The sequence below is a fragment of the Simochromis diagramma genome, unplaced genomic scaffold, assembly GCF_900408965.1.
Source record: "Simochromis diagramma unplaced genomic scaffold, fSimDia1.1 OVJJ01000320.1, whole genome shotgun sequence".
Classification (NCBI taxonomy): Eukaryota; Metazoa; Chordata; class Actinopteri; order Cichliformes; family Cichlidae; genus Simochromis; species Simochromis diagramma.
The window spans coordinates 2199197-2224883 of NW_024386773.1; the positions used below are offsets into that span (position 1 = coordinate 2199197).

Here is a 25687-nt window from a genome sequence, read left to right on the forward strand (position 1 = left end):
ATTATTTGACATAATTTTAAAAAGAGCTTCAAAGTAAGGAATTCGCTTCACTAGGACAAGTAAAGGAAACACCAAGTGTTGTAGCAAGGTGTTAGGCCTTACTGTAGTTGTGGAGATTTTTCCTTTAATTTGTCATTTTTGTGTGTAAAACAGACAGAATATTGCTTTTCAGCCATGTCAGCCTGCCCAATTCTTTATTTTCCGTGACTATCAACAGACTCAACCCAGCCACTAAAGCTTTTCATTAAATCCCCACTTTTGATTGTTTTTCTTTTTTGGGTCTCATTTATTTAAAGCACCTGTTGCCTCAACCCCTGTTTTCTTTTTACTCTTCCTCCCCTGCTTTCAAGTCCAGGCGGAGGAAATAAGATTTGAGAGGATGAATTGTGGATAAACTGTGACTGGAGGGCATTAAAGTGTGTTTGTTTAGTTGGATCCTGGTCCCAAATGCCCAGAGGTGAATTTTTTCCTTGATCGTTCACTCTGAACTCAGACATTGGATGACGTGAGTGAGTCTTTACTTTAGTCTTTTAATTCTGTCACCACCCCCCCTCCCCGACTGTGCTTTCAAGAATCACAACACAAGCCCAAAAGCTTCTGGAAAGATTTAATCTCACTTAGTTTCACTGTTCTAAACAAACAGTCAGGACGATGGCAGAGGCAGAGAATGCTGCTAAACAAGTCCGATCAATCACTGAGGCTAATATCCATGATGAAATCTCATGATCTGAGAGGACGCGTGGACCCATCGCCGCTTGAGACTCAGAGACGACTGGAACGAGGGCGGTCTGATGTGGTGGTGAAAACAGACTCAAACAGGAGGGCGTTAATGTGCATGCAGTTCTTCACCAGCTCCCTTAACATGAAGTGAAACAAACCGAAGATGGCTCTGACGCTCACACACACACGCAGCTGAGCGTCCCACAAACAGCTCAGGAGCTCAGCGAGCCGACTCAAGTCTGAAATGTGGTAAATAAATCAGACTTCAGCTGGCTCCAAAAACACTGTTAACAATGCTCCCAACGTCTCTCTCTCTCTCTCTCTCTCACACACACACGCACACACACACACACACACACACACACACACACACACACACACACACACACCATGTCTCGGAGTCACTAAATGTCTTTAAACTTTTATACATTGAGAGGGGGTGGGGGAGCCATGTAAAAGACAAGAACATGTACCCACAGATTTTAGGTAAAGGCAGGATAAAAAAATAAATTATCACCTTCATAAACCAAAAATACAATATTCATATTTGCTCGCTCTCTCTCTCTCTCTTTCCAGCTCCTGGGGTTAAGTTCCTGTGGCTGTCCAGCAGGGGGCAGTGCTGCATCAAGCCCAGCCTCAGGTACCAGTTGGAGAAACATAAATGGACAAATACGATTGGCTATCGGTAGCCCAATCAGAGGGAATAAATATATATATATATATTTAATATTATTTTTGAGGCAGAGCTGGGTGATAATTCAGTGTTTTCATCTATAAAAATATTTTTTATAGAATAAAAGCTTCAAAAATAAAAGTTGAAAAAAAAAGAGCTCAATGAACATGAATTTAATACTTCTGTGTGATTTTGCCTGTTTTCTGTGTTATGAAATACAGAAGTGACAAATTAAAGGACAACCTCACCAAATCTCACTCACCAGATCTTGTAGGTGTGCATATTTTTCCTTTTATCTGTCACTCATCTGTGTATATATGCTGAATATGGTTATTCAGCCACATCACCCAGCCCTAACTTAAAGAATTAGGCTGTTGTCATTCTTTATTTTTCATTATTGTCAACAAATTAGCGAGATTTGTGAAGTTTCTCTTTTTAGAGCAACCAAGCCCATGAGCATTAGTTTTTTTTATTTTGCTTTAGCATGTTCAGGCCATCTTAAGTGTTATGAGTAAAAGTTCAAGTCTTGACCCCTTACACACAAGACTTGACCCTGTGGGGACATCATTTTAGGCAATCAAAAGGTCGTAGGTTCGTATTTAAAACATCAATGAAAAGTTCTTAAAATAAGAAATCAGCAACCCCATCATCTGAGGAAGCTCAAGAATAGCCACTAAACTACTACTACTCCCACATTTACTATGTTTTTAAGGGGAAGCGTGCAGACACTTGAGTTTCTTCTAAATGTTATTAATGTAACTGGTGTAAACAGCGCTCTTGCTGGGGACGACTCATTTCTAGCTGTAGCTGCAAGGGTGTCAAACATGCAGCCCAGAGGCCAGAACAAGCCCGCCAGAAGGCGCAATCTACCTCAATTTTACTGTTTTTCCATTGAAACGATAAATAAATCATCTACTCCTGGAGTTCTGATGACATGATGTCTGGAAAGTGAAAAATATATCGTTGTTGTTGTTTACAAAATAAAATAAAATCTCTAAAACTTTTTTGTGTAAAGAAATAAAAATTTAAAACCAAAAATCACTAAAACATCTCATCTGTTGTCAGAATTGACTTCTTTTGCACTTAAAAAAAAAAAAAGGGGGGGGGGGGGGGGCTGCAGAAGTGTCTTAGATGTATGGTCTAAACAGTCTGGCCCCAGTTGAGATCAAACTGGGCATTATGTGACCCATGAACTAAAATGAGTTTGACACACCTGCTGTTGAGAGTATCTACAGGATAAGGAAGGTGTGTCTCAGTGTTTTGGGTATTTTTTTCATGACATTTGTTGACAATAATAAATTAAGAATACAGATCTGAAGCACCCTTTCAGACACTCACAGACGGAGCGAAAGTCCTGTATGTGACTTTCTTAGCGCTCAACAGAATAACTTAAACAGCTCTGACATGTAGATGTCTCAGTTTATATAATGTAGTAAGGTTAAAGAGGGCCAGGAACAGCTTTCTCAGCAGTGCTCACAGATGCACAGAGACGCTGCTCTTATGGAAGACGGCAGTTCAAAGTGCGATTACACTGCTCACAATACTGGGTTTTTCTATGATGCAGTAAACATTGTGTTGTACTTTTAGCTCTCGCCATCATTCTAGTGGGAGTGTTGTAAAGAAACCGTGAGGAACACTCATGTTAAAGCGACACGTGTCTGAAAGGGGCTCAAGCATCACCAACACCTGATTTGGAAAAGTGACACTTATGCTTCCAATAACCCCGAGGATGATTTCACAGGACACTGACTACTCGTGTTTTTCCTGATTCAATCTCCAAAAAAAACAAAAACGAAACAAAAAAATATACAAAAACAAAACAAAAATTAAAAGAAAAACAAAAAAATGGCCATATAACATTTTGAAATGCATCTATGCTCTCTCCCTGAAGCCTACTTCTATGTCTCTTTTATTTGGGGGGGGGGGGAGTTTGCCATCTATTGCTTTCACAGATTCTTGGGTGTTTTTCTGAGCATGAGTTCTGTTCACCTGTCTAGATTTGGTTTTAGAGAAAGAGTGAGGACAAGGAGGTGATGGGAGGTCAGGGAGTGAGGGAAAAAATGTGTTCAGTGGGAGGTCTGTGGGATTCAGCTGATTGACCAATCAGACAGGACGCTGTGTCCTGGGACGCTGTCAAACAGCTCCAAAGACAACTGTTCCCAGGATGTGTGTCTGTGAGCGTGTGTGTCCCTCTATCTTTGTGAGGACATCCTTCACATTTTGTTATGGTTAAAGAGCAACTTTGGTTTATTATTTCACTGTGCAGAACGTGTGAGAAGGCAGTTTCAAAACTGAAAGGAAGAAAGAGGAACGTTTCTCGTGTTCAGGGGTGTCAAACATCTGTTCTGCACAGAGGATGGACTGCCGTTTAGCTCCAAAATCCTCTACATATGAAGGTTGTGTGTTTTAAAAAAATACTGTTAAACTGTAATGCAAATGTAATGTCAAGAAAGACGAAAAACTGATACACACTGTTTAAATTGCACTTATTGTTTAGCTGTAAATGCACGGTTTGAAAAATGTGAGATCAAACTGGGTTGTGTGAACTAAAATGAGTTTGACGCCCCTGCTCTAGTTTCCAGATTTGTACCAAAGGACATTAAGTACTCCACTCTGATCTGGTTTTACCTGTTGCCCCTTTTTTGTTTTTCAAACTAGTTCACTTACAGATTTTAGGCGAACACAGAGAAACCGTCCTCTTCCAACTATGCACACTCATCATTCTGAAAGTGATGGTAAAATAAACAAAGCTCTATTCAGACTGGACTGTTCTGTAATTTGAATCTTTCCCAGAAAGACGTTCCTGTATTTTAAAGTGGATCTCATCCACAACTTCATTCCTTTTAACTTATTTTTAGCCTCCTGAATGACTGAAATGAGAGACATGTTCCTGCTGACAGAAACTTTTGAATGTCTTAAATCTCTCCATCAGGAGAAAGCTCAGGAGGTGCTCCACCACATCCTGTAATTTCAGAATGATTAAAATGGCGCCCAGAAAGACAAAAGTTACTTTAAAGATGAGCATGGCGACTACAGGGTTGTCATTTAGCTGTGGTTATGTTCAGGGAATGCATTATGTCAAAGGTCCTCACAAGAATAGAAGCACAAGCTGTGAGTGTATCTGTTGGTTCTCCGTATCATCTTTATTTGGCAGCCATTTTGGCTCCAATGTCCCACTTCCCTGCAGTTGCACGGCAATGTCCTGGAGAATCATGTTCCATATTTACAGCCGATTGTTGCTGGAAACACGGCTAGACAAACTGCACTGACAGCACAACCTGAACTATCTCACAACCAGCTGTGTGTGTGCGTGCGTGTGTGTGCGTGCGTGCGTGTCTGTCTATGTGTGTGTGTCTGTCTATGTGAGGACCAGTTATACTTTGGGTGTGAGGCTGGTCCGCACTGTGAGACAAACCTTCTCAGGTCCTCACAAAGATACAGAAGTGAGTGATGGAGCTACAGGTTGTCGTCCCGCAGGCTTTCCAGGATCTGGACAAGGCTCTCCAGTCCAAACATGTAGCCCCTGTCTGGCCCATCATGTACGGCTGTGTCGCCGCGGAAACCCTTGAAGGTGGAGTGGGCGAAGTCGATCATGCGAACGTCCACCAAGGGGGGCTGCTGGGGCAGGGGAGTGGGAGAGGGGAAGGAACCTAAACTGGGAGCCGAGGAGGTGGAGTCTGGATGAGGATGAGGCGATGGGGGGCGTGGGAGGAAGGAGTGGCAGTCTGACTTAGGGGGCGGGGCTTGTGTGGGAGGACGAGGGGAACGTGATGGGGAGGCCGGAGCCATCAGTCCAGACCCCTGAGAGGGCAGGGATCCTGTGTCTGGCTTCTGGCTCATGTCCGTTTCACAGGGTGCATCGGGGACCGGGCCACAGTGGGACTCTGCGGGTGACACGGAGGTCTTCGGTTGCCAGACAGAGGGGCTCTCGGGTTCCTACAGACGGAAAAAAAAAAAAAAAAAAAAAAAATCAGGTCAAACAAAGGGAATCAGTTGGTATCAGAACACTTCCAAAATCAAAAAAAATTTAGAAGTATAAAAATAGTTATTTCAACATCAGGCACACCTTTCCCTCATAGATGATGAGCAGCGAGGAAGAGTAGAAGCGATAGGATGCCTGCCTCTCCAGCACCGCTTTCAGGGTGCGAAGCTTATCCAGGATTGGCTCAAAGAGGTCCCGCCTCAAGCCCTTTCCGTTGTGCAGGTACTGGTAGAGGGCCTGGCGGAAGCCTTCGATCGACAGGCCGCGGCCGTAGTACTTGTTCCTGCACAGGTAGTGACCGGTGTTCAGCTGGTACACCTGCAGGGACAGGTGGGCAACAGCTCAGTACAACGTGAGTCTGGATTAGATATTAACAGATGTTCCCTCTGATTCAATTTAATCATTATAGCTGGAAAAATATGCATACAACCATTTATAATGTTTATTTACATATTTATTCCTTTCCCTCTAAATATTTCCACTAATTCGTGAAATTGTTAATATCATGATTATTATTAGTAGGACAATGAGAACTAGTGCTCTTTATTGTCCTAATAACAGCAGACACGTGAGCTTATCTTGCAGAGGTGGTAGCAGATTGCAATGATATTGCACCCGCTTCTCCTGCAGCATTCGGTTTGTTGCGGGATCAAACAATAAACTAGTGTGTTTATCTTTTTGTTCAGGCCCCTGATGGACCACTGTTCTCATGTGTTCAGCGGTGCAAGTCGTCCTTTGTACCTGCATGCCACATACTCTGACTCCCAGCGTCGCTGAGGTGCTTTGTTCGCATTTCCTTATCTGCCTGGCTGCCTTCTCCTCCGAGGCGTCGTCTCCGTGCTGCCGGGTGCCCATCTTCAGGTCCAGGATGCAGGGGTAAGAGAAGTGGTGCACCACGTTCTCTAACAACAGGAACTCTGGTTAAAAAGCTGCAGTTAAGGAGCCAACTGTCCTTGACCTCCACCCTTTTTTATGTTTGATCTCTTGTGCAAAAAGATCAAACACCTACTAAATCTAAAAAACCTAAATGTATGCAAACAAAATACTGTGCACAAACTCAACTGAAAGTTAACGTCAGTGGGATATGACTGACATTAAGAACCCACCCAGGAAGGGAGAGATTTCCTCTCCTTTCCCAACAGCGCCATTAATGATTAAAACTAAAACAAAGGCCTTCTGAAAACCTCACTCTTAACAAAAGAAAAGCCTGTCACACTTAAAGATGACAGGCCTGGGCGCTGATCATTTTGGTTATGCGAGTGCTGTTTGTGTCTGTACAGTAAATATGGAGAACCTCTGAAGTGACAGCAGCGTGCTGAATCTGCTTTGACAGAAGACAGATGGAGCTTGTTGAGGACAAAGTGTGTGCTGCTCATTCACTCCCCTCAGCGCTAATATCCAGACAGCTGCAGGCTGCTCTCTTTGAAGCTGAAGATCAAAACATGACCTCTAACCTGATAACCTCCAGCCCTCCTCTTTATTCCCACTCTGGTCTGCACAGACTCTCTCTCACATTTACATTCGGCGCTTCCCATTATCTGATGGCCCACAGCTGGTCATTTGTTGTGTGTCATTGTCCCTTTTCTTCTTTTCTACAATGTCTCTGATACATGAAGATGTAAAAAAACAAAAGTAAATCAGCATTTTAAAAATAAAAACAAAACAATAGGTAACAGGCAAAAAAGGTATTTGTGTAGAATGAATAGGTCATGTTCTCCATGTTTAACCAATCAGCATCAAGACCCATCTGGGTAATTTTCAGGGATGCTAGGAAGTACTTCCTCTGGCAGACCTCTAAATCACGAGAAAGGTGCCTTTAAAAACGTGACAATGTTATTCACTTCACCAATCAGTGTTTTTAATATGCTGTGATTGGTTAAATGTACCTTAAGGTACATTCATTAGCTTTTTTATCACCACTTAAATGTCAAGTAGTGCTTCCCACCTGTTGGTTTGACCACCCTGGATGGCCAGAAAAAACAACACTAGAAGAGTTTGGGTCACTGGGAGAAAATACGACATGAAATGAAACTTGAATGAAGTTGAATGAACATGAACATCAGTTTTCAGTTTTCATACCTGACCTCTGCTTCAATAAAACCTATTGTGGATCACAAATAACTGATAAAACTGCAAAAGCTATCATATCCAAAGAGTATGTTTGAGTTAGTAATGATGAGATGTAGAATGAGACATTTCATACATCCAACTTAAAAATAAACTATGCAGGCATTGATCATATGAAAAACTAACATACGGTATTTTATCTTAATATAATTTTTTGTAATTTTTGTACACTGGTTTATTCCTATTTCCTATGATCATCTTTGAAAACTAGGGCCAATTAAAATTTAATATATTGTCTTAATACACAGATCAGCAGGATAAACAGCAGGACCCTTGGTTACATGGTGTAAATGGACGTCCACATTTTTGGGGAAGGATACTGAAGAGCTTTCGGTCCTTGGACTCAGATCTCATGCGGCTGAGCTGCTGTTTGTGGCAGCGAAGGCTCCAGGGATTGTGGCTGATCTTCTCTGACGTCAAACCGCTGTTCCAGTCCAGCATCTGAAAGGGAACATCTGAGAGGACCTTTGGGTCGAGTCTCGGGCTCTTCAGCTCTGCCAGACTGCAGAGAGGAGAAAGAGGAGGAGAGGGGATCGTTAAAAGCACTGCAGGTGACCCTCTGCTCTGACTGCTGCATCTACTGTGGGTTTCAAGGGTATGTTATAAATGTGACCACTGGACTGTTTGATGCCAAATGACCCAATATAAATATAAACTACAAGTTCTCTTGTTATCTGCCTTCAGCTTCTCTCCTTTGTCGTCAAATTTATGACATAGATCAATAAAATATTTTCACACGAACCGTCCTACATCAAGTGAAATCAGTCCACGAGTTCATTGTCTCCTCGAGTATATCTTACTTATCCGAGGTCTCTGTGTCGTGCGCCTCCCTCCGATCGGGCCGCTCCTCCTTGTGTTCAGAGGTGGATGAGGAGCGATGCAGGCTTCGGCGGGAGTGTTTCCTCCTCGGCTGCTCCCTCTCTGGGGGGTCACGCTCCTCATGCTCGCCGGCTCCTCCCTCCATGTTGCTCTCCACATAGGGGTAGGCCACCAGGTTGATGTAACCGTCAGAGTCACCTTCAAAGCACACCAGCACCACACCTGAGAGGACAGAGCCAAACACAGAAAGGATGTTGGGAATTATTAAAAACATTTCAGAGCAGAAGAGAAAAAACAGACTACTGAAATACTCTGAAATGCCAAAGGAGAAACATTGCATTTTTAAAGGTCAGTATTTTTTGTACCAGCGACCCACAGAAGAGTCAAGCTGAGTCCAAAACAGATCCAGTTTTATTATTTTGTTTTTCTTTTTGTTTTTCTTTTTATTAATCTGTCAGAGGTATACCCTCTCCATGATGTCATAAAAACCCAAGAGTAGAAAACGTCCTCAGGAGCATTTAGAGCAGTCTAAAACCTGAACTTTTGGCTCACAGGGATTTATTGTACATACACTAATGTCAGTATTTGAAACATTGGTAAAGTTTAATGTCAATATCTATCTATCCATCTATCAAAAAAAAACATATGCATCAAGATGTACAGAGTGCTTCTAAAATTTGATTAAACAACGATTTAGGGATAAAATAAGCAGACAGTATGTTTTTGTATAACAGATGTACGTTTGAACATCTGTTATATTTAGCTTTATAAACAGACCAGAGCATGTCATCCCTGCCAAGCCAGACACTCAACATCATCCATCTTAGTCCTAATTTAATTTACCTGTCAGTTTGCTCATCAGTGGAGAAGCAAACCCCAAATATGAACTTCAAACTTCCCTCAACAGCACAGAGCGAGTTCTCCATCCTCAGAAAACTTCACCTCCTCCTTAACCGCATCATAAGAAGTAATTTGATTTGACGGTGCCAAGCTGCGGCGGATGAAACATCCTTGACAGATACAGAAAGTCGTGCCTGGGCAGCTGTCCGTCTGTCTGCTGTTATTTAATCAGCAGGACAATGGGTAGTGGGCAGACATCCAGAGATAAATTTAGACTCCTTATGGAGCACACTTGTCATGGCACTGGGAGCCAGAACACCAGCAGGGTGGACTAGTGGGAGTACAAGCCTCCGATCAACTGCAGTACAGAACCCTTGGAATACGGCCATCGTATCTCTTGTAAAGGAGCCAAGTGTGGCAGAGACGTGGATAACCGCAACAAGAAAACTTTGCAGAAATCTGTGGCATCCTTGTCCTGCCACTCCGCCCACAGAGCCAATCAGCAGCAGATGAAGCAGGAATGTGTTCAGTCCATGATGGCCAGAGAAACACCGTCAGAGCCATCATGAAATCACACACTGGTTTGGTAAATCTCATTTTCAAGCATTGAGATAAGCATTTTCACTGATGCCGTTTTAGTGTTTTCAAACCAGATGTGACAAGTGAGGGGCGAGTCTGAATGTGAAACCACATGCTCAGTGGCTAATGAGTAGTCAATCACAAGTCACAAGCCAACTGACCGGATTACGTTCACACCATAAACAAATGTCTATGAAGATTGTTTGATACTGGACAGTGACCACCTTCTCCAAAGGCCCGTTCTGGTCTGTACATGAGTCCGACTACCATGTTCACACCTGCACAAGCAGACCACATCAAGAGGGTGAACAAACCTGGGCTCAATTTAAACAGACTAAATGCCACAGGAGTGAAGAGTGGAACATTCTCTTTATAATGTTGGTGCCTTAGTGTTGGCCTGAGAGTAAGTCTTTTCTAAGGCATTCAAATATTTGGTGTCTAAGAGAGTGTGAGTGCATGGCCTGCAGTCTAAAAAGTTTCTAAAAACTGCACGCAAGTAGTGCCAAAAAACACAAAACAAAAAAAAAAAAACAAAGGCTACAGATGCAACTTAATAGTTTTAGGGGCTTATGTCTGTTAAAACAAAAAAAGACAAATCACTGCAGTTTAAAAGAACACCTTTTCCAAAGCAGGAAATGCTTGGATGATGTCTCAATTAATAAGAGAATAGTATATAATCTGACCTGACTATGAGCTCAAACCTGCTAAGAGTCAGTAAGCAGTGCTCAATTGAGACGCTGCTGTTTAGTCTCGTCTGCCTTCCTTTTGGCAGACATTTTGATATCACAGAAATGAAACTAATGCTTCATAATGAAGCCTGCGTTTCATTTGCGTTTTAGTGGTCTTTGACATTTGCTTGGGTCTGTTACTACAGCAAAATCAAGTAGAAACAGTCAGACTCTATGCCTGGTGACGATGAGCAGAGCAGCTAAAGCTCTCCTCTTCCATTAAACATCCGTACTTCCTTCCTTCTTTCCTGTCAGTCTGCCTCTCCATTCACCACCAAACATGAGAAAATAAGGAATATAGAGCATGAGTGTTTGATGCTGAACCATTGAGGGTTTAGCTCCCCTAAAAGAGACCTCACTGCTGTGAAATCAATAAAATTCAACTGTCTTTTACTACTGGCTTATTCAGGCTAACAGGAGGTTCGGGAAATGTCACAAAGACATTAAAAGACCTTTTCAGACATCTTTGATGAGATTTAAGAGTGCACACAGTTTTGCAGGGTACTGACTGCTAATACAGGGACTTATTTTAGATTTCCCAACTACAAACAGCAGTACCTCACCCAAAACCTTACAGCTAGTGGTGTAGTGGTGCGGGAACTTTCAACGAGATTGTGTGTTTCTACACGCTTGTCTTTGAAACCTATAAACAATCTGCCATAGTTAATGTGACTTTACATTCACTCCATTTAATAATACAGTGCTTTCATTTTCTTTCACCACAGCAGCTTGTTAACTGATCTCATTAACTGATACCCTCATGCTGCTGTCATTGTTCGCTTCTCTCTCTATGTTCAGGTCCACTGTATTTTGGATCCTGTACAGTTAGCATTCAGTGGGATGTGGCTACGCCTGCTTGCCTTTGGGATCGAGTATCAAGCAGGTTTTCCATGATTCGTTTATAGATATGACACCAAAAAAAACAATGTATGTAGGCCAAAGTGCTGAACAGCTAAAAAAAACCTAATAAAGTTCTAAGATGTTTTCAAGATTAGAGTTTTATTGGCCCACAAAAGATGGGCAAACTAATTTAAATTAGTCGAAACTAAAGCTGTAAAATAAATGTAGTGGAGAACACTATAAGTCCCCCTTCTAAATTTGCTTTTGTGTTGTGCAGGTATCACTATAACAGAGAGAGAGCAAGAGAGAGCAGTGTAACTGAATACAACTAGTTTAAGTTTTTTCTTTATAGCTTTGTTGCTGTGGATCAGAGCAGCTGGAAAAAGAGTTTTTATATTTATACTTGTTGATCAGGTTACTGGAGAAAGGCCTCTAACCGGCTTTTAATCCTTTACGTTTTTAACTCTTTCTTCCATGACGACGACAACATCACTTTACCTTTAATGATGAGTTTTGACACATCAGTATATATCAATAAAGATGTGCCGACCATGGGAACAGTTTCTGGGTTTTTCCAAAGGTAGGTACATAGGCACAGACTAACCTCACTAACGTTTGATGCACACCCAGTCATTTTGTTTTATAAGCAGGCCTGAAATATGACAAAAACCTCCCACTTCATAAAAGAGGTTCAAGGGTTACTCTTCATTACTGTCAAGAGGTAAAGAGATAATAACATTTACAGCAGCAAGCACTGTTATTGTTGCTCCGAGAAAAACGTTTTTTTTTGTTTTGTTTTTTTACCCCGGGTCGTGAGGTAGCAGCCTTGAATTTGCTGGGTGTGTCAGAGAAAAGAGGCTCCACCATTCCCATAAACTACAGGCTTTTCTCATTTCTGTAAATTGTTCCTCCTCATGTGCTCCAACCTACAGCCTACAACCAGATCACAATACACCATGATGACGGATGTCCTAATTCCTAAAAGCAGGGGAGGCCGGCTGGAGGAACAAAAAAAAATTGAAAATACACAGATGATCTGCCCTTCACTGTTTCTGTGTGAGGTTTATTATCGTGTTACATTGGAAATTGTTATGAATTTAATTAAATGTGGCCCTAAATATAAACATGTCACGCACACTGTCTGATATCATAAAGTCCTCGCCATCTCCGACAGGAGAGGACTAAGACCCAAAGAGAAACGAGATACGACAGCTGCTATGTTATCAACCAGTTATTTGCACATAAGCACTCTCTTGAGTCAGTTTGCTTAACAAAACTGATTGCTCGCTGAATAGGCAAACAGCCAGACAATTAATTTACTCATTTTATTTATTTATTTTTTTAAACTGGCCATTGTTTATGTCAGTTACTGCCTGCATTTAAGCACATCCCATAATGGAGCTGTAGAAGTACATCTGACTATAAACCAACAACTCCAGCTATCTCCCGCCTGCTGCTCTGGTACCTGACATCAGTGAGCAGTCACCGACCTTTATACTCTGGAGTGAACTCTTTCATCTCAGGAGGCAGGGACTCGTAGAAGCGCTGCTCTCTGCTGATGAGAGGCTTACACACCGTGTGGTCATCATAACGCATCATACTGGTGTGACCGCCCACCTGAAAACACAAACACATGCAGAACACATACATAAAAAGAGCTAACAGGCAAAACAAAAAGCTAAATGTCTTAACAAAGAGACGATATTTACAACTGCTGCCTCTTTACAAGAATATTAAAAAAATATTATTATACCACAATTATACCAGTAAGTGCTTTAAATTTACATGTAGTATGAACAACCTCTTAATATTTTTGTTTCTGAATGTTTGGCAGTTTTCCTAATGCAAACATTCCTTTTTTAGATAAAGACTTTTCACCCACTGTTAGCACTCACCTGGTGTATAAAAGGCTCCAGTGGAACGCCTCCTGCTCGTGGTCGTAGTGAAGCCCCTCCCCCTGTGCCCGCCCCCTGTAGCTTGCTGTCCATGTTGTTGGTGTGAGGGAGGCACATGGCTCCTGGCGGACGCACCGCGCCTCCTCCTGTAGATAAGAGGGAGATTTAACCATGAGGAAACAGCCGAAAAGCCCTGAACTCCTGCTGTAGTTTCAATACTGATAAAGCGAATTAATTTATCTTTGGAGTAATAAAGTTTAATATTGCACTATATTGAATACTGAACTCCACATTTTAAAAAAAGTCATATTTTGCATATAAAAATGAGTTCCTTGTGATTTTTTCAGGACTGTCTCAGTAAAACCTAAAATGAAACTGCTTTGTGGAAAATCTGTACTTCATGTCCATCAGTTTGTACAAGTTTTTACATGTTTCATTAAGTCTACTGCTTTTGGTATACCGAGGAATTCCTGACTCAGAATTAGCCTTCAGAGGTGACTCCACATAACAGTAAATGCAACTGTGTTATTTGACAGAAGCTTTGTAATTGGTGACTTACAAAACAAACATCCTACATGATAAAACTCATGCAGTTTTCTTTGGCAGGGAAGATGTTTCACTACCAGTATTTTACACAAGTTATAGGGTAAAAATATACATCTGCATAGTTGCATTTAAAATTACAAAGTTAAGTTTTAGAGTCACTCTTGTCAGCCAAAACCTTTCATAAGTTTCTCACCTGGATGGGCCTTTTAATATCTGGCATCTGGCAAACTGGCCGTTTATGAGCTTATTAATTTTATTTTGTGGGGTGACCAGAACAACAACAACAAAAAAAACATTCTCTTATAGTGTGCATTGTTACAGCATGTCCTTTCACCCTCTGTGGGAAGCCTGTCTCCCCTCTTAGAAAGCTGACAGATCGAAAGTGAGGTAACATTAGTTAATTACATAACAAGCGCAAACCTCTAAAGAGCTGACTATGAACCATTAGTTTAACTCTGAACAACACACTTTAGCCTCAGCTGTCTCTGGGCTGTGAGTTTACACGTGAATATAGCCAAGACTTGAAGTGACAGGAAATTTCAGTCAGACAACCTCTTTGTTATAAAATCTGTGTGTTATCTGTCCATAACACACACCAATTAGTTAAACTGCAGGAATGTCTTAAAGACATAGAGACCTCGATGGCCACTAACTTTCTGCTTCTTAATTCAGATAAAACTGAGGTTATTGTACTCGGCCCTGAAAAGCTTAGAAATATGGTATCTAACCAGATTCTTACTCTGGATGGCATTACCTTGGCCTCCAGTAACGCTGTGAGGAACCTTGGAGTCATTTTTGACCAGGACATGTCCTTCAATGCACATATTAAACAAATATGTAAGACTGCTTTCTTCCATTTGCGCAACATCTCTAAAATTAGAAATATCCTGTCTCAGAGTGACGCTGAAAAAGTAGTTCATGCATTTATAACTTCCAGGCTGGACTACTGTAATTCATTATTATCAGGATGTCCAAAAAACTCACTGAAAAGCCTTCAGCTAATCCAAAATGCTGCAGCAAGAGTCCTGACAGGGACTAGAAAGAGAGAGCAGATTTCTCCCGTTTTGGCTTCCCTTCATTGGCTTCCTGTTAAATCCAGAATTGAATTCAAAATCCTGCTCCTCACATACAAGGTCTTAAATAATCAGGCCCCATCTTATCTTAATGACCTTGTAGTGCCATATCACCCTATTAGAGCGCTTCGCTCTCGCTCTGCAGGCCTACTTGTTGTTCCTAGAGTATTTAAAAGTAGAATGGGAGGGAGAGCCTTCAGTTTTCAGGCCCCTCTTCTGTGGAACCAGCTTGCAGTTTGGATTCGGGAGACAGACACCATCTCTACTTTCAAGATTAGGCTTAAAACTTTCCTTTTTGCTAAAGCATATAGTTAGGGCTGGACCAGGTGACCCTGAATCCTCCCTTAGTTATGCTGCAATAGACGTAGGCTGCCGGGGGATTCCCATGATGCACTGAGTTTTTCCTTTCCAGTCACCTTTCTCACTCACTATGTATTAATAGACCTCTCTGCATCGAATCATATCTGTTATTAACCTCTGTCTCTCTTCCACAGCATGTCCTTTATCCTGTCTTCCTTCTCTTACCCCAACCGGTCGCAACAGATGGCCGCCCCTCCTTGAGCCTGGTTCTGCCGGAGGTTTCTTCCTGTTAAAAGGGAGTTTTTCCTTCCCACTGTCGCCAAAGTGCTTGCTCATAGGGGGTCATATGATTGTTGGGTTTTTCTCTGTATCTATGAAGCGCCTTGAGGCGACTTTTGCTGTGATTTGGCTATATAAATAAAATTGAATTGAATTGAATAAAATCAAAGCTTTGGCAGGAAAGAAAGGCAAGTTAGAAAATGACTTGAAGGTAAAGACTGATTTACTTTAGATTTATTGTCAATTTGGCTGCATTAAAACACCATCGAATAGAGGGCATAAAGCAGGACAGACACAAACCTATTTAATGTTTGCTACATACCACTCATAAACTAAACACAAACCAGTTTCCTCATTGTTATGGGGACACTGTTATTGGAAATTAAAGTGTGCATGATATAGACCGGCACTGATCCTGAAATATAAAGATGTGCCACACACAAGAGAATGTTGACAACTATGCATTAAAACTACAAGTAAAAAAGAACAAAAAAAAAAAAAATTGTAATCAGAATAAAAGTCAAATCTAGCAAATACCAGAACACTGCAGCTGATCCAGCACCTGTGCAAAACACACTGGCTGTGGATGGGAGGAGAGCTGGCTGCTAGAAGCTAGAAAACATCTGTGGAGTGGCTGAAGTTTTTTTGTTTTGTTTTTTTCCTTGGGGGGAGGGGGGGGGGTTAAATTATCATCATCATCATCATCAGTAGCAGCAGTAGTAGTAGTAGTAGTATTTAAATTGATTTGAAGGGTGCCAAAATGTAAAAACAGCCCATAAATATTAAAGAACTGATAATAAAGGGCAAAGAACAAGAAACAAGACGAGATTTAAGACAGGTGGGAGGAGATTAGGAATGTCATTGTAATGACCTGAATGAATGAGCAAATTTTTCTAATATGTCCATCTTACACCATTTATTAAAAAAAAAAAAATTGCTACACACGCTGACGAGTTGGAGAAAGATGAGGATATCCCAAAGCTTGCTGCTGTATTTTTCTTCAGCAGTTAGGAAAAGGGTGGAGAGGACTGACTAGAGTTTGAGTTGGGCTTGTGCTGCAGTTATTGTTTAAAAGTGTTAAGATTTATTGGGAAGAGCCCATAACTCCAATACTCAAATAAAGATAAGCAACAAATTCACATTCCTTTACATCTTTGCCAGTGCTACCCCTCAGCGTTCTAGTAGATACACCTATGGTATCAATTTGAAAATCCTAAGCCACCTTTATTCTCCAGTTATTGCAGTCACAAGATTTTAAGAACACCTTCCTCGTTTCCTCTGACCTTGAGGCCAAGGTCTCTGAGATTTGAATGTCCGAGATTTGTAGTAAATGGACCTATGGTATTGGCCACTTGGTTATGGCGTTCCATGTATGCCCTGCCTGCTAGCATCTTGCACCATGCTGTTATGTGCTGGATTGTCTCAGGGGCATCTTTACACAGCCTGCACCTGAGGTCTTGCCTGGTGTGATACACCCCAGCCTCTATGGATCTTGTACTCAGAGCTTGTTCTTGTGCTGCCATGATTAGTGCCTCTGTGCTGTCTTTCAGTCCAGCTTTGTCCAGCCACTGGTAGGATTTCTGGATATCAGCCACCTCCTCTATCTGCCAGTGGTACATACTGTGCAGGGGCCTGTCCTTCCATGATGGTTCCTCGCCATCCTTCTCTTTCTTGGGTTTCTGCTGCCTGAGGTATTCACTGAGCACTCGGTCAGTTGGGGCCATCTTCGTGATGTATTCTTGGATGTTCGTTGTCTCATCCTGGACTGTGGTGCTGACACTCACCAGTCCCCGGCCCCCTTCCTTCTGCTTAGCGTACAGCCTCAGGGTGCTGGACTTGGGGTGAAACCCTCCATGCATGGTAAGGAGTTTTCTTGTCTTTATGTCAGTGGCTTCTATCTCCTCCTTTGGCCAACTTATTATACCAGCTGGGTACCTGATCACGGGCAGGGCGTAGGCGTTGATAGCCCAGATCTTGTTCTTACCGTTCAGCTGACTGCTCAGGACTTGCCTGACCCTCTGCAGGTACTTGGTGGTTGCAGCTTTCCTAGCTGCCTCTTCATGGTTCCCATTCGCCTGCGGGATCCCCAGGTACTTGTAACTGTCCTCTATGTCTGCAATGTTGCCTTCTGGTAGCTCGATCCCCTCAGTTCTGACTACCTTCCCTCTCTTTGTTATCATCCGACTACACTTCTCCAGCCCGAATGACATCCCGATGTCATTGCTGTATATCCTGGTAGTGTGGATCAGTGAATCGATGTCTCGTTCACTCTTGGCATACAGCTTGATGTCATCCATGTACAGGAGGTGGCTGACAACTGCTCCGTTCCGTAGTCGGTATCCGTAGCCAGTCTTGTCAATGATCTCACTGAGGGGGTTCAGGCCTATGCAGAACAGCAGTGGGGACAGAGCATCTCCTTGGTAGATCCCGCACTTGATGGTGTGTGTGTGTGTGTGTGTGTGTGTGTGTGTGTGTGTGTGTGTGTGTGTGTGTGTGTGTGTGTGTGTGTGTGTATGTATGTATATATATGTATATATATATTTTTTTTTTTTTTTATTTTTTATAAGTAGCAACTCCATTAACTTTGCCAAGAGGACTGAAGGAGATGGTCTACTGTCTGAGCAACAGCTACCTCAAATCAATCTAGAGAAGGACCCAGTCTCCATAAATTTATTATAAACATGTAACAAAGTTTAATATAAAATGTTAAGAACATGACACCATATAAGCAGCAGGTTTGGTTAAAATATTGGGTAATACATCGGCTCTGATATCAAACTTTGAGACTGATGAGCTCCTAATAGAAGGAGTTTTTGCAGAAAAAGCCGAGTAATTGGCGGATAATTCAGTAATTAGATCCTTCGGTGATTACATTGGTGTGGTTTAACTGGTTGCTAGGGTAACACAGTGAACCATAACACTGGAAAAAAGGTTTAATCAACCTTCATTAACTCAGACAGCCGTGGCAAATAGCCAAGAGAGACACCCACCTCTTGTCCTTGCTGTTTACATGAACATCAGGGGCCACATTTATACTGAAACCGTTTGAATGGGCTAAAACGTTTTAGTCATTTCTACTGCGGTATACGTTTGTGCTTTTTATTTTTAAATGGCTCACATTTTCTTCATTGTGAATTTTTCAGTCTACACTGGTGAATTCATCTTCACAACTCTCAGGCTAATAGGGGCAAAAACAAGGAAGTGGTTTTGATGAGATGTCTGCTTTGGTGCACAGAGAGGAAACTGAACTACAGGTGTGAATGCTAAAAACTCATCCTTTGATCGTACCCTGGGCATGGGCTCGGGTGTGCAGTGACGGGGACGGGGGGGCACAGGGCACCACGGGCTGCTGGGAGCGCACGCCGGCCCCGGGGGGAGGCGGCGCCAGACCGAAAAACCACCTCGCAAAGCCCCCAATTAGAGTGCTCCAATCCACCGCCGGCACCACGGAGATCCAATCAGGACACGGGGCTGGGGGGCAGAGATGGGGGGACGGCAGGGAAAGCAGGGTGTCAGTTAGGCAGAGTCACCACTTCCTGAAAAGACAGGAAATGACACAATGTCAGTTGTAATAGTTCAGCATTCATTTAAGGTGTACAGTGTTGTTTTCTGTGGGGAGAATTGGCTTTCTTTAATGTAATGACTCAAAAACAAACAAAAAAACAACTATTGTTAGTGACAGTTCTCTTCAAATATTTCACTTCTTCACATCATTTCTGTGACTGATAAAAACATGACATCAGCTCTAATGGGTCAGAAGCTGGGCTGTCAACTTGCACAATATACTTTTTCACTGGCCCCGGTTCATCAGCTTTTGTCACACCCTATGAATAGCTTTTATATCTTTAAACGTGGAGTTCATTGGAAGTGGAGGACTGGGAGTATCCTTCTAGAAAGACGAAAAAAGAAAAAAAAAATCCCATAAACAATGTATTAGATTGTTCTTGAGGAAAAAAAGAAAAAAAAAACCCAATGTTCTCATTTACAACAACTCCAATCAAGTGAATCTGAACTCGCCTTATAAAACAGCATTTCCTGGACAAGCTGCCACAAACAGTTGACATCAAATGCTTCAGCACATCAGCTTCCACCAAACTGTCACACACACACACGGACGCACGCGTTTTATGTCTCAATGAGTAGGATAAGAAAAATCCTGTTAATAACATTGTACTTTAAGTTTTATTACTGGCTATAGAAACCGTGTACATCATACTGCTAAGTGGTCATCTCATATATCTGGAGACCTTCCAGTCAGTTGTTTTTTGTTGTGTTTTAATCTATAAATCTCTGCTTCGCTGGGTTATTTCTTATCTGCTTCTATATGTGTAAACACCACAACAACTAGTATAGCCTACACTCTCATATTATTATATGAATGTTTGTCTCCAGAGTCACAACGGAATAATCCTGAAATAATCTACAAAAGCAGATGAAATTATCAGAATTGGTTATGATGGGGGGAGATTAAGTCAATTTTACAGGAGAGCAAGAGACTAGCTCTTTTGGTCAGTGTGAATGCTTTGATGTCTCTCTCATAATGATCTGTTACTGCATATGATTCACAGACTTGCATTCACTTATCTGTACTGAATATCAGTTTTATTTGTTTCTTGACTTATTACATTGTTATGTTTTTTTATTTGTTGTCGTTTCTGCTGCCCTCTTGGCCAGATTTCTCTTGAAAAACAGATTTTTAATCTGAGTGAGACATGGATTTTTTTTTTTTAAGTATAATAAATACAAATATATAATGGCCAACTCCTGTGGCATTCTCCATAATTATTTCTTAACTTCTGAACCTTTTCTGTCAGGAGGTTTAAGTATTGACACGATGAAGTCCATTTACTGAAGGATCATCCCCAAAAAGAACATCTCTGTTTAAAGATACCGTACTGATTTTCCTTAAGTGCTCCACACTAATACATTATGTACATTATGATTGAGGATTATTTTCTCATTCACAAAAACATTGCTCAGTAGAATAAAATAAAATCAAAGGCTTGTTTTTCTAAACAAAGACTGTTAAATCCATGACGTGACAAGATGTGACCATTAGTACTTTAAAATGTAGCTCTCATTTTTTTTCTGTTATGTGAAGCAAAGCAAAAAGACCAAAAAACAAAAACAAAACAAAAAAACAAACAAACAAACAAACAAACAAAAACCTAATGTCTGTCCTGGCTCAAAAGAATTACAGTAAAATAGTCTGTGTTATCTAGTTTTAACAGAGATCAATACATTTTCCTGTTAAGGTCATTTAAAACAAAACAAAAAACAAAACAACCCAGTTGATTCTGGGGGTAGCGGAATCAGGGGGAACTTTTGTTTCAGATTTAAATGATTAATGCTGATACGGTTTAATTTTATTCTTAGGATGTTAGAGGCCAGATTGGGATTATCTGCAGGCCAGTTCTGCCCCTCAGACTTTTTTTGCGCTATACCACATGTTCTATAGCACCAGGAGACTGAAAAAGTCGTGTATAGTCATTGCACATAATGATGGTGTCTATAATAAAATCAGCAGAATAATCAATTAAAAAAAAAAAAAAATTAAAACTGCCGCTTGCAGCCCTGTGCAGACATTCAGCTCAATACATGAGAGCCTGTGAGAGAAATGTGGATGCTGCCAGTAGCGATAAACACCAGTTTGGATATATGCAATTACAGCATAAACACAGCTTTAACAGTACAAAACCAGACTTTGTTTTTAACCACCATGATAAAAGTCCTGTTCATAAACATGTCAGAGGTTAAACTACTGTTCAGGATCCAGCGTCAGTCTGAGAGGCATTTATTGTGACTTTATCATAACTTCAATTCTTCTGTAATTTAACAAAACAGAAGAGGGAAAACCTACAAGCAAGATGTTTGAGTAAGAAGCTACAGACACCCGGCGATTACCAAAAATCCCGAAAACCTCAAACATCTAACATGTCATCAAGGTAAGAAATACCTTCAGCTTAAAACGCACTCGCATTGGGCTCACATCACAGGAGTGGATCACGACTGCTCACCACACAGCGCACAAATTTAACCACGATGGGACAGCCTGTTCTCAAGTCACGATCCAACCTCGACCAAGCGTGAATTTCAGATACAGGCTGGAGTGCACAGCCACACACACAGAAACCCTCACACAAAACCTTACACACACAGAGTGTAAACAGTGTTTCCCATGAGCAATGAATTCTAACATTAGAAGCAAAACACAAACATCAGGCCACATCTGTTCTGTCCTGGGATTGGTGAACTCGTCCTGATGATTCAAATCTAACTTTCCACTGCTACAATCCAACAGTTTGAAAAGGAAACATTAAATAATCCTAACTTTGAATTTTCCAAAATTGTCATTCAAGATGCTTTAGATTTATTTGGTCCAAAAAATGTGACTACTTTTTTAATAGCATAACTAAATTGCTACATTACTTTAGCATGCAAAAGTAACGTACATCCTGAATGTTAATTACTGTTAAAACCTATCCCTTTGAACCAGAAATTGCAGTTTCATTTTTTTAACCAAGACTGGATGACTTTCGAAAAATGAAAAATGTTTTTTTTTTTTTGAAAAATGTTCTTATAATTATAATATTGTAATTTTATTATTAATAGGACTAGTGCTGCTGTATTTTTGGCAGCTTTACACCATTTCAACTGTGCATCTTTGTACTTTAGAGTGATGAATACGCTGAAACAGATTGATCCATTCAAAATACAGCTGCAAACACACCTCTAACAAATGTCTTATCATGTAATTTAAACTCTTGAATTGATTAAAAGGAGACTGTTATATCAACAATGAAAGACAGTGTCGCTATACCCCTTGTTTGTTGACCCTTCTGGTTGGTGGTCTGCTCTCTGTAAGTGGCTCTATATGCATCCAAGGTGAATCCCCAGCAGAAAAACAACAGGTGTACGTCGACCGAGCAGTGTCTTGTAAGCAGTTTGAGCTGGGTGGGGGACAAAATCAAGGTCAACTCCCGCTCCTCTTTCTTATCATCCTCCTTCCCTTCAAATCCCCCATTTTTGTCTCCTTCCCTATTTCAGCCCCCATCTGTCTGAGATCTGCACAGTAAAATATAATGCAGAAGTTTCTACAGCTTTAGTACAACTTGAATTAGTGATTTGCTGTGTCATTCTGTGAAAAGGAAGGGCGCAACGGTAGGGAATGCACGAAGGAATGAAGGAGATTGGGAAGGAAGAGGTGTGGGTAGAAAGTCAGGGAGGGAGGGATGTTAGCTTGGAGGAAGGGAGGTTGGGTGGGAATCCAAAACAGGAGGAAAGAGGGCGAATGCTCTGATGGACGTATCAAGGCTGTGTGTTGTTTTCATATGGTTTTGTGTATCTATGTATACTTTCTACATGTGGCTCTGATTAGACAGAAAAGATATGTGACAGTCTGCAGGATTTTCAGAAATAATTGTCTGCTGTGTGTCGTTGGTGCTCTGTCTATCATCTGTCACTATAGCAAACTCCAGGAGGAGGTGCTGAATTTTTTCCACAGTCCAAACAAATAACTCCATCTCTAATCAGCCCCCTGTGTCATGCCAGGTGTGGTGAATAACTCCAGCAGACAGCCAATCAGCTTAGAGGATCTCTGTGAGTATAGCCTACATCACCAGCCATTAATGTGACAACGCTGCAGGCTCACTACGGCTCAGCAACGTTGATTGGTTAAGCTGCTATTTCGAACGCTGATTAAACTGCTATTTCTGACTGAGTGACGGTGTGTTTGTGTGTGTGGGAATCCTCATGTCCTTCATGAAGTTAGAGATGAGAGAGCCAATTAAGGACTTCCAGGAATACCTAAGAGTAGATGGACACAACTCAGCACCTTGTTGTTGGATTTTAACGGTTGTGCAAGTCCAGTGAAAAGACAGCTGTACCAAACTCAGCACATATTTGGGCAGTTAGTTTTGAAAATTTATCTAAATGAACTTTATTTAGCCATTTACCTTGACATAAAACTGCACATGCAGAATCAAAACCAATTTTAAAAAGAAAAAAAACAACAACAACTTGTTTACATTTGTAGTTCTTTTTTTGTCTGTTTTTATGCATAGATTAGAAGGTTTTGTCTTTTTAAGTGAATTATTCTAGTTATATAAATAAATACAAACACTGGTGATCCAATAAAAGGCTGAGCACATCATGAATGAACTTTTTTTAAATTTAGATCAACAATTAATTTAGCTCAAGCTTTAACAAAGAGTTAAAAGAGTTTCTAGCACTAATCAATAATAGTAAATGAGCTAAACCACCAACATTTGTGATCAGAACTGGACGCGCTGATATTTCTACTTAATCGGCTTTCAAGTCTAACTATGTTATTTTTTACATAATAGGTGTAAGTTTGTTTAAAAAGATGAGCTCTGGTCTACACAGGTGTGTTACTGGTTACCACTGGGTAACCAAAAAGTGCAATTCCTATAATGACCATTTGAGGCTGGCTTCAAAAGAGAATGATTCTCTACAGACTGTCATGTTAAAACAACTGAAGTAAACATGTTTATAGAGTGGTACAAAAAACAGTTTAGGCTTCTGTGGATAGTTTCACCCTTCATAACAACTGTACAGGGGATTTCATTATTTATTTTTCTATTCTTCGAAAATATGGATACTGGAGTTAGGAGAGTAGCTTTGTTTGAGCTGGAAGGTGTCTGATATGCTTCACTTCCATCAATCTGAATGGGACATCTGTTGGACTAGACCCCTTCTGTGCCGCTGGTTGCTTCTGAATCATTTTTCATATAATTGTCTGAAATAATATGGCCTGCCTTGTGGTAAAAACCTCCAAAAGATTTTGATGCTTCTGTTTTGGTTATTGAAGTATAAGGATTTAATTAATTTGTTATGTAGCACTAATTTGCAGGTTTGTCCAAAAAAATTTATAGATGCAGCTTATTAAACAAGCATTTTAGCATCAACTTAGGATCTGCATCTGCATCTGCATCTTCCAGGTTATAACCAAAGGATCTATGATTATAACATAGAAAGAAGAGATTATTTAAAGACATTTCTTTAACCAATCTTTTCTTGAATATAGATCAGTTCTTAAAACTGCTGCATTTACTGCTGCCGTCCTCTATTTTAGTCAGTTTAATGCTGTGACGTGGTTCAGCAAAGAGCGGTGGGTGCTTGCTGTGGTTTGGACACACAGCACATCCAGCAGGGTTAAAGGGAAGAATTATTTTTCCTGGACGCATCTTCAGACTGGACACAGAAAAGTTTGGCACGGTGCTGTAAAAATACCCAGAAAGAATAACAGGAGACACAGCTAAACTGTCTGAGACGCAAATTACATAACGAAGGCAATTCTCGATCTAATCTACTCAGAGACGTTTAAAACATGTTATCTCCTGAAACTGCATTTGCTGATTCAAAAAGCACCAAAAAGAAGAGAGACAAGCGGTAACCAGCTAATCCTTATTGGGAAGATTAATCAATACCCACCTAAATAAATGTAGTCAATTCCACAACTAGCTTTAGTCTTATTCAGGTTTTCCAAGGTCTCTCTCACCTTATAAAACCCTTTATTTCAGCAGAGTTGACTGAAAAAGTTTAGAAAGCAAAGATATCTATTGTACCTGCATTAAACTGCCTGAGGCAATCAGATTATAATCATACTGGTGGAAACATTCCCAAGACGCAGCAAAGGTCAGGGAGTCATTAATCTATCATCGCCACCACATATTGGAAATTCAACCACATATTCACAACCATGTTCTAGGAAGCCAGCCAGTCAGAGCTTTACAGGTGGGATTAATAGTGGTCACATGACAAAAAGGTTATTTTAGTTAGACGCATGTCTGATGTCATTCAAACTTACACAAAACAACAACTTAAAGGAGATCAAACCACCTGGAGTATTTGGAGCCAGGCACTGCAGCTACTCTACCAAACACTGTGTATAAAAAGGACATTGTGACATCACCCATTGGTTTCTAGACTTGGGATGTTCCTGCCCAGTAATGTAATTTATGTGGCATTTAACTTCTCTCTGCCTTGCTTGTTGACATCACAGATAGAGATGAAGAGACCATGCCGCCTGTAAGCAATGCAGTGCCGTTTGTGGTGGGTGGCTTAACATCTTGCAACCAACAGTTTACTGGCATATTTATTGTCATTTCTGTTGCTGACAAACATTTTATCATTCAGTCAAATATTCTGGACACCACATTTTGAAGACCTAAAACACTGTTTTTAAACAGGCTGTAAACAAATTTTTTGATGCTCTAAATTTGGGCATTTTAACATGGGGGTCTATGACTCATTTTTGGAAACAA

The 25687-nt window shown here is 41.0% G+C and overlaps 1 protein-coding gene across 3 annotated transcripts in view; it reads right to left on the minus strand.

Annotated features, from left to right (window-relative positions):
• Positions 1 to 590: 590 nt before the first annotated feature.
• ip6k1 (inositol hexakisphosphate kinase 1) overlaps positions 591 to 25687 on the minus strand; it is a 37408-nt gene continuing 12311 nt past the window's right edge. For 2 of the 3 annotated variants that reach the window (XM_040003225.1, XM_040003233.1), the window contains exons 2-9: positions 18690 to 18937; positions 13204 to 13349; positions 12799 to 12925; positions 8303 to 8543; positions 7823 to 8004; positions 6117 to 6292; positions 5460 to 5693; positions 591 to 5329 (exon numbers count right to left, since the gene is read on the minus strand). In XM_040003225.1, coding sequence (XP_039859159.1) covers positions 4850 to 5329; positions 5460 to 5693; positions 6117 to 6292; positions 7823 to 8004; positions 8303 to 8543; positions 12799 to 12925; positions 13204 to 13320 — 1557 coding nt within the window. In that variant the 5' untranslated portion in view covers positions 13321 to 13349; positions 18690 to 18937 and the 3' untranslated portion in view covers positions 591 to 4849. Of the gene's footprint in view, positions 5330 to 5459; positions 5694 to 6116; positions 6293 to 7822; positions 8005 to 8302; positions 8544 to 12798; positions 12926 to 13203; positions 14421 to 18689; positions 18938 to 25687 lie in introns of those variants that run through there. The other variant, XM_040003237.1, reaches the window with a different exon arrangement.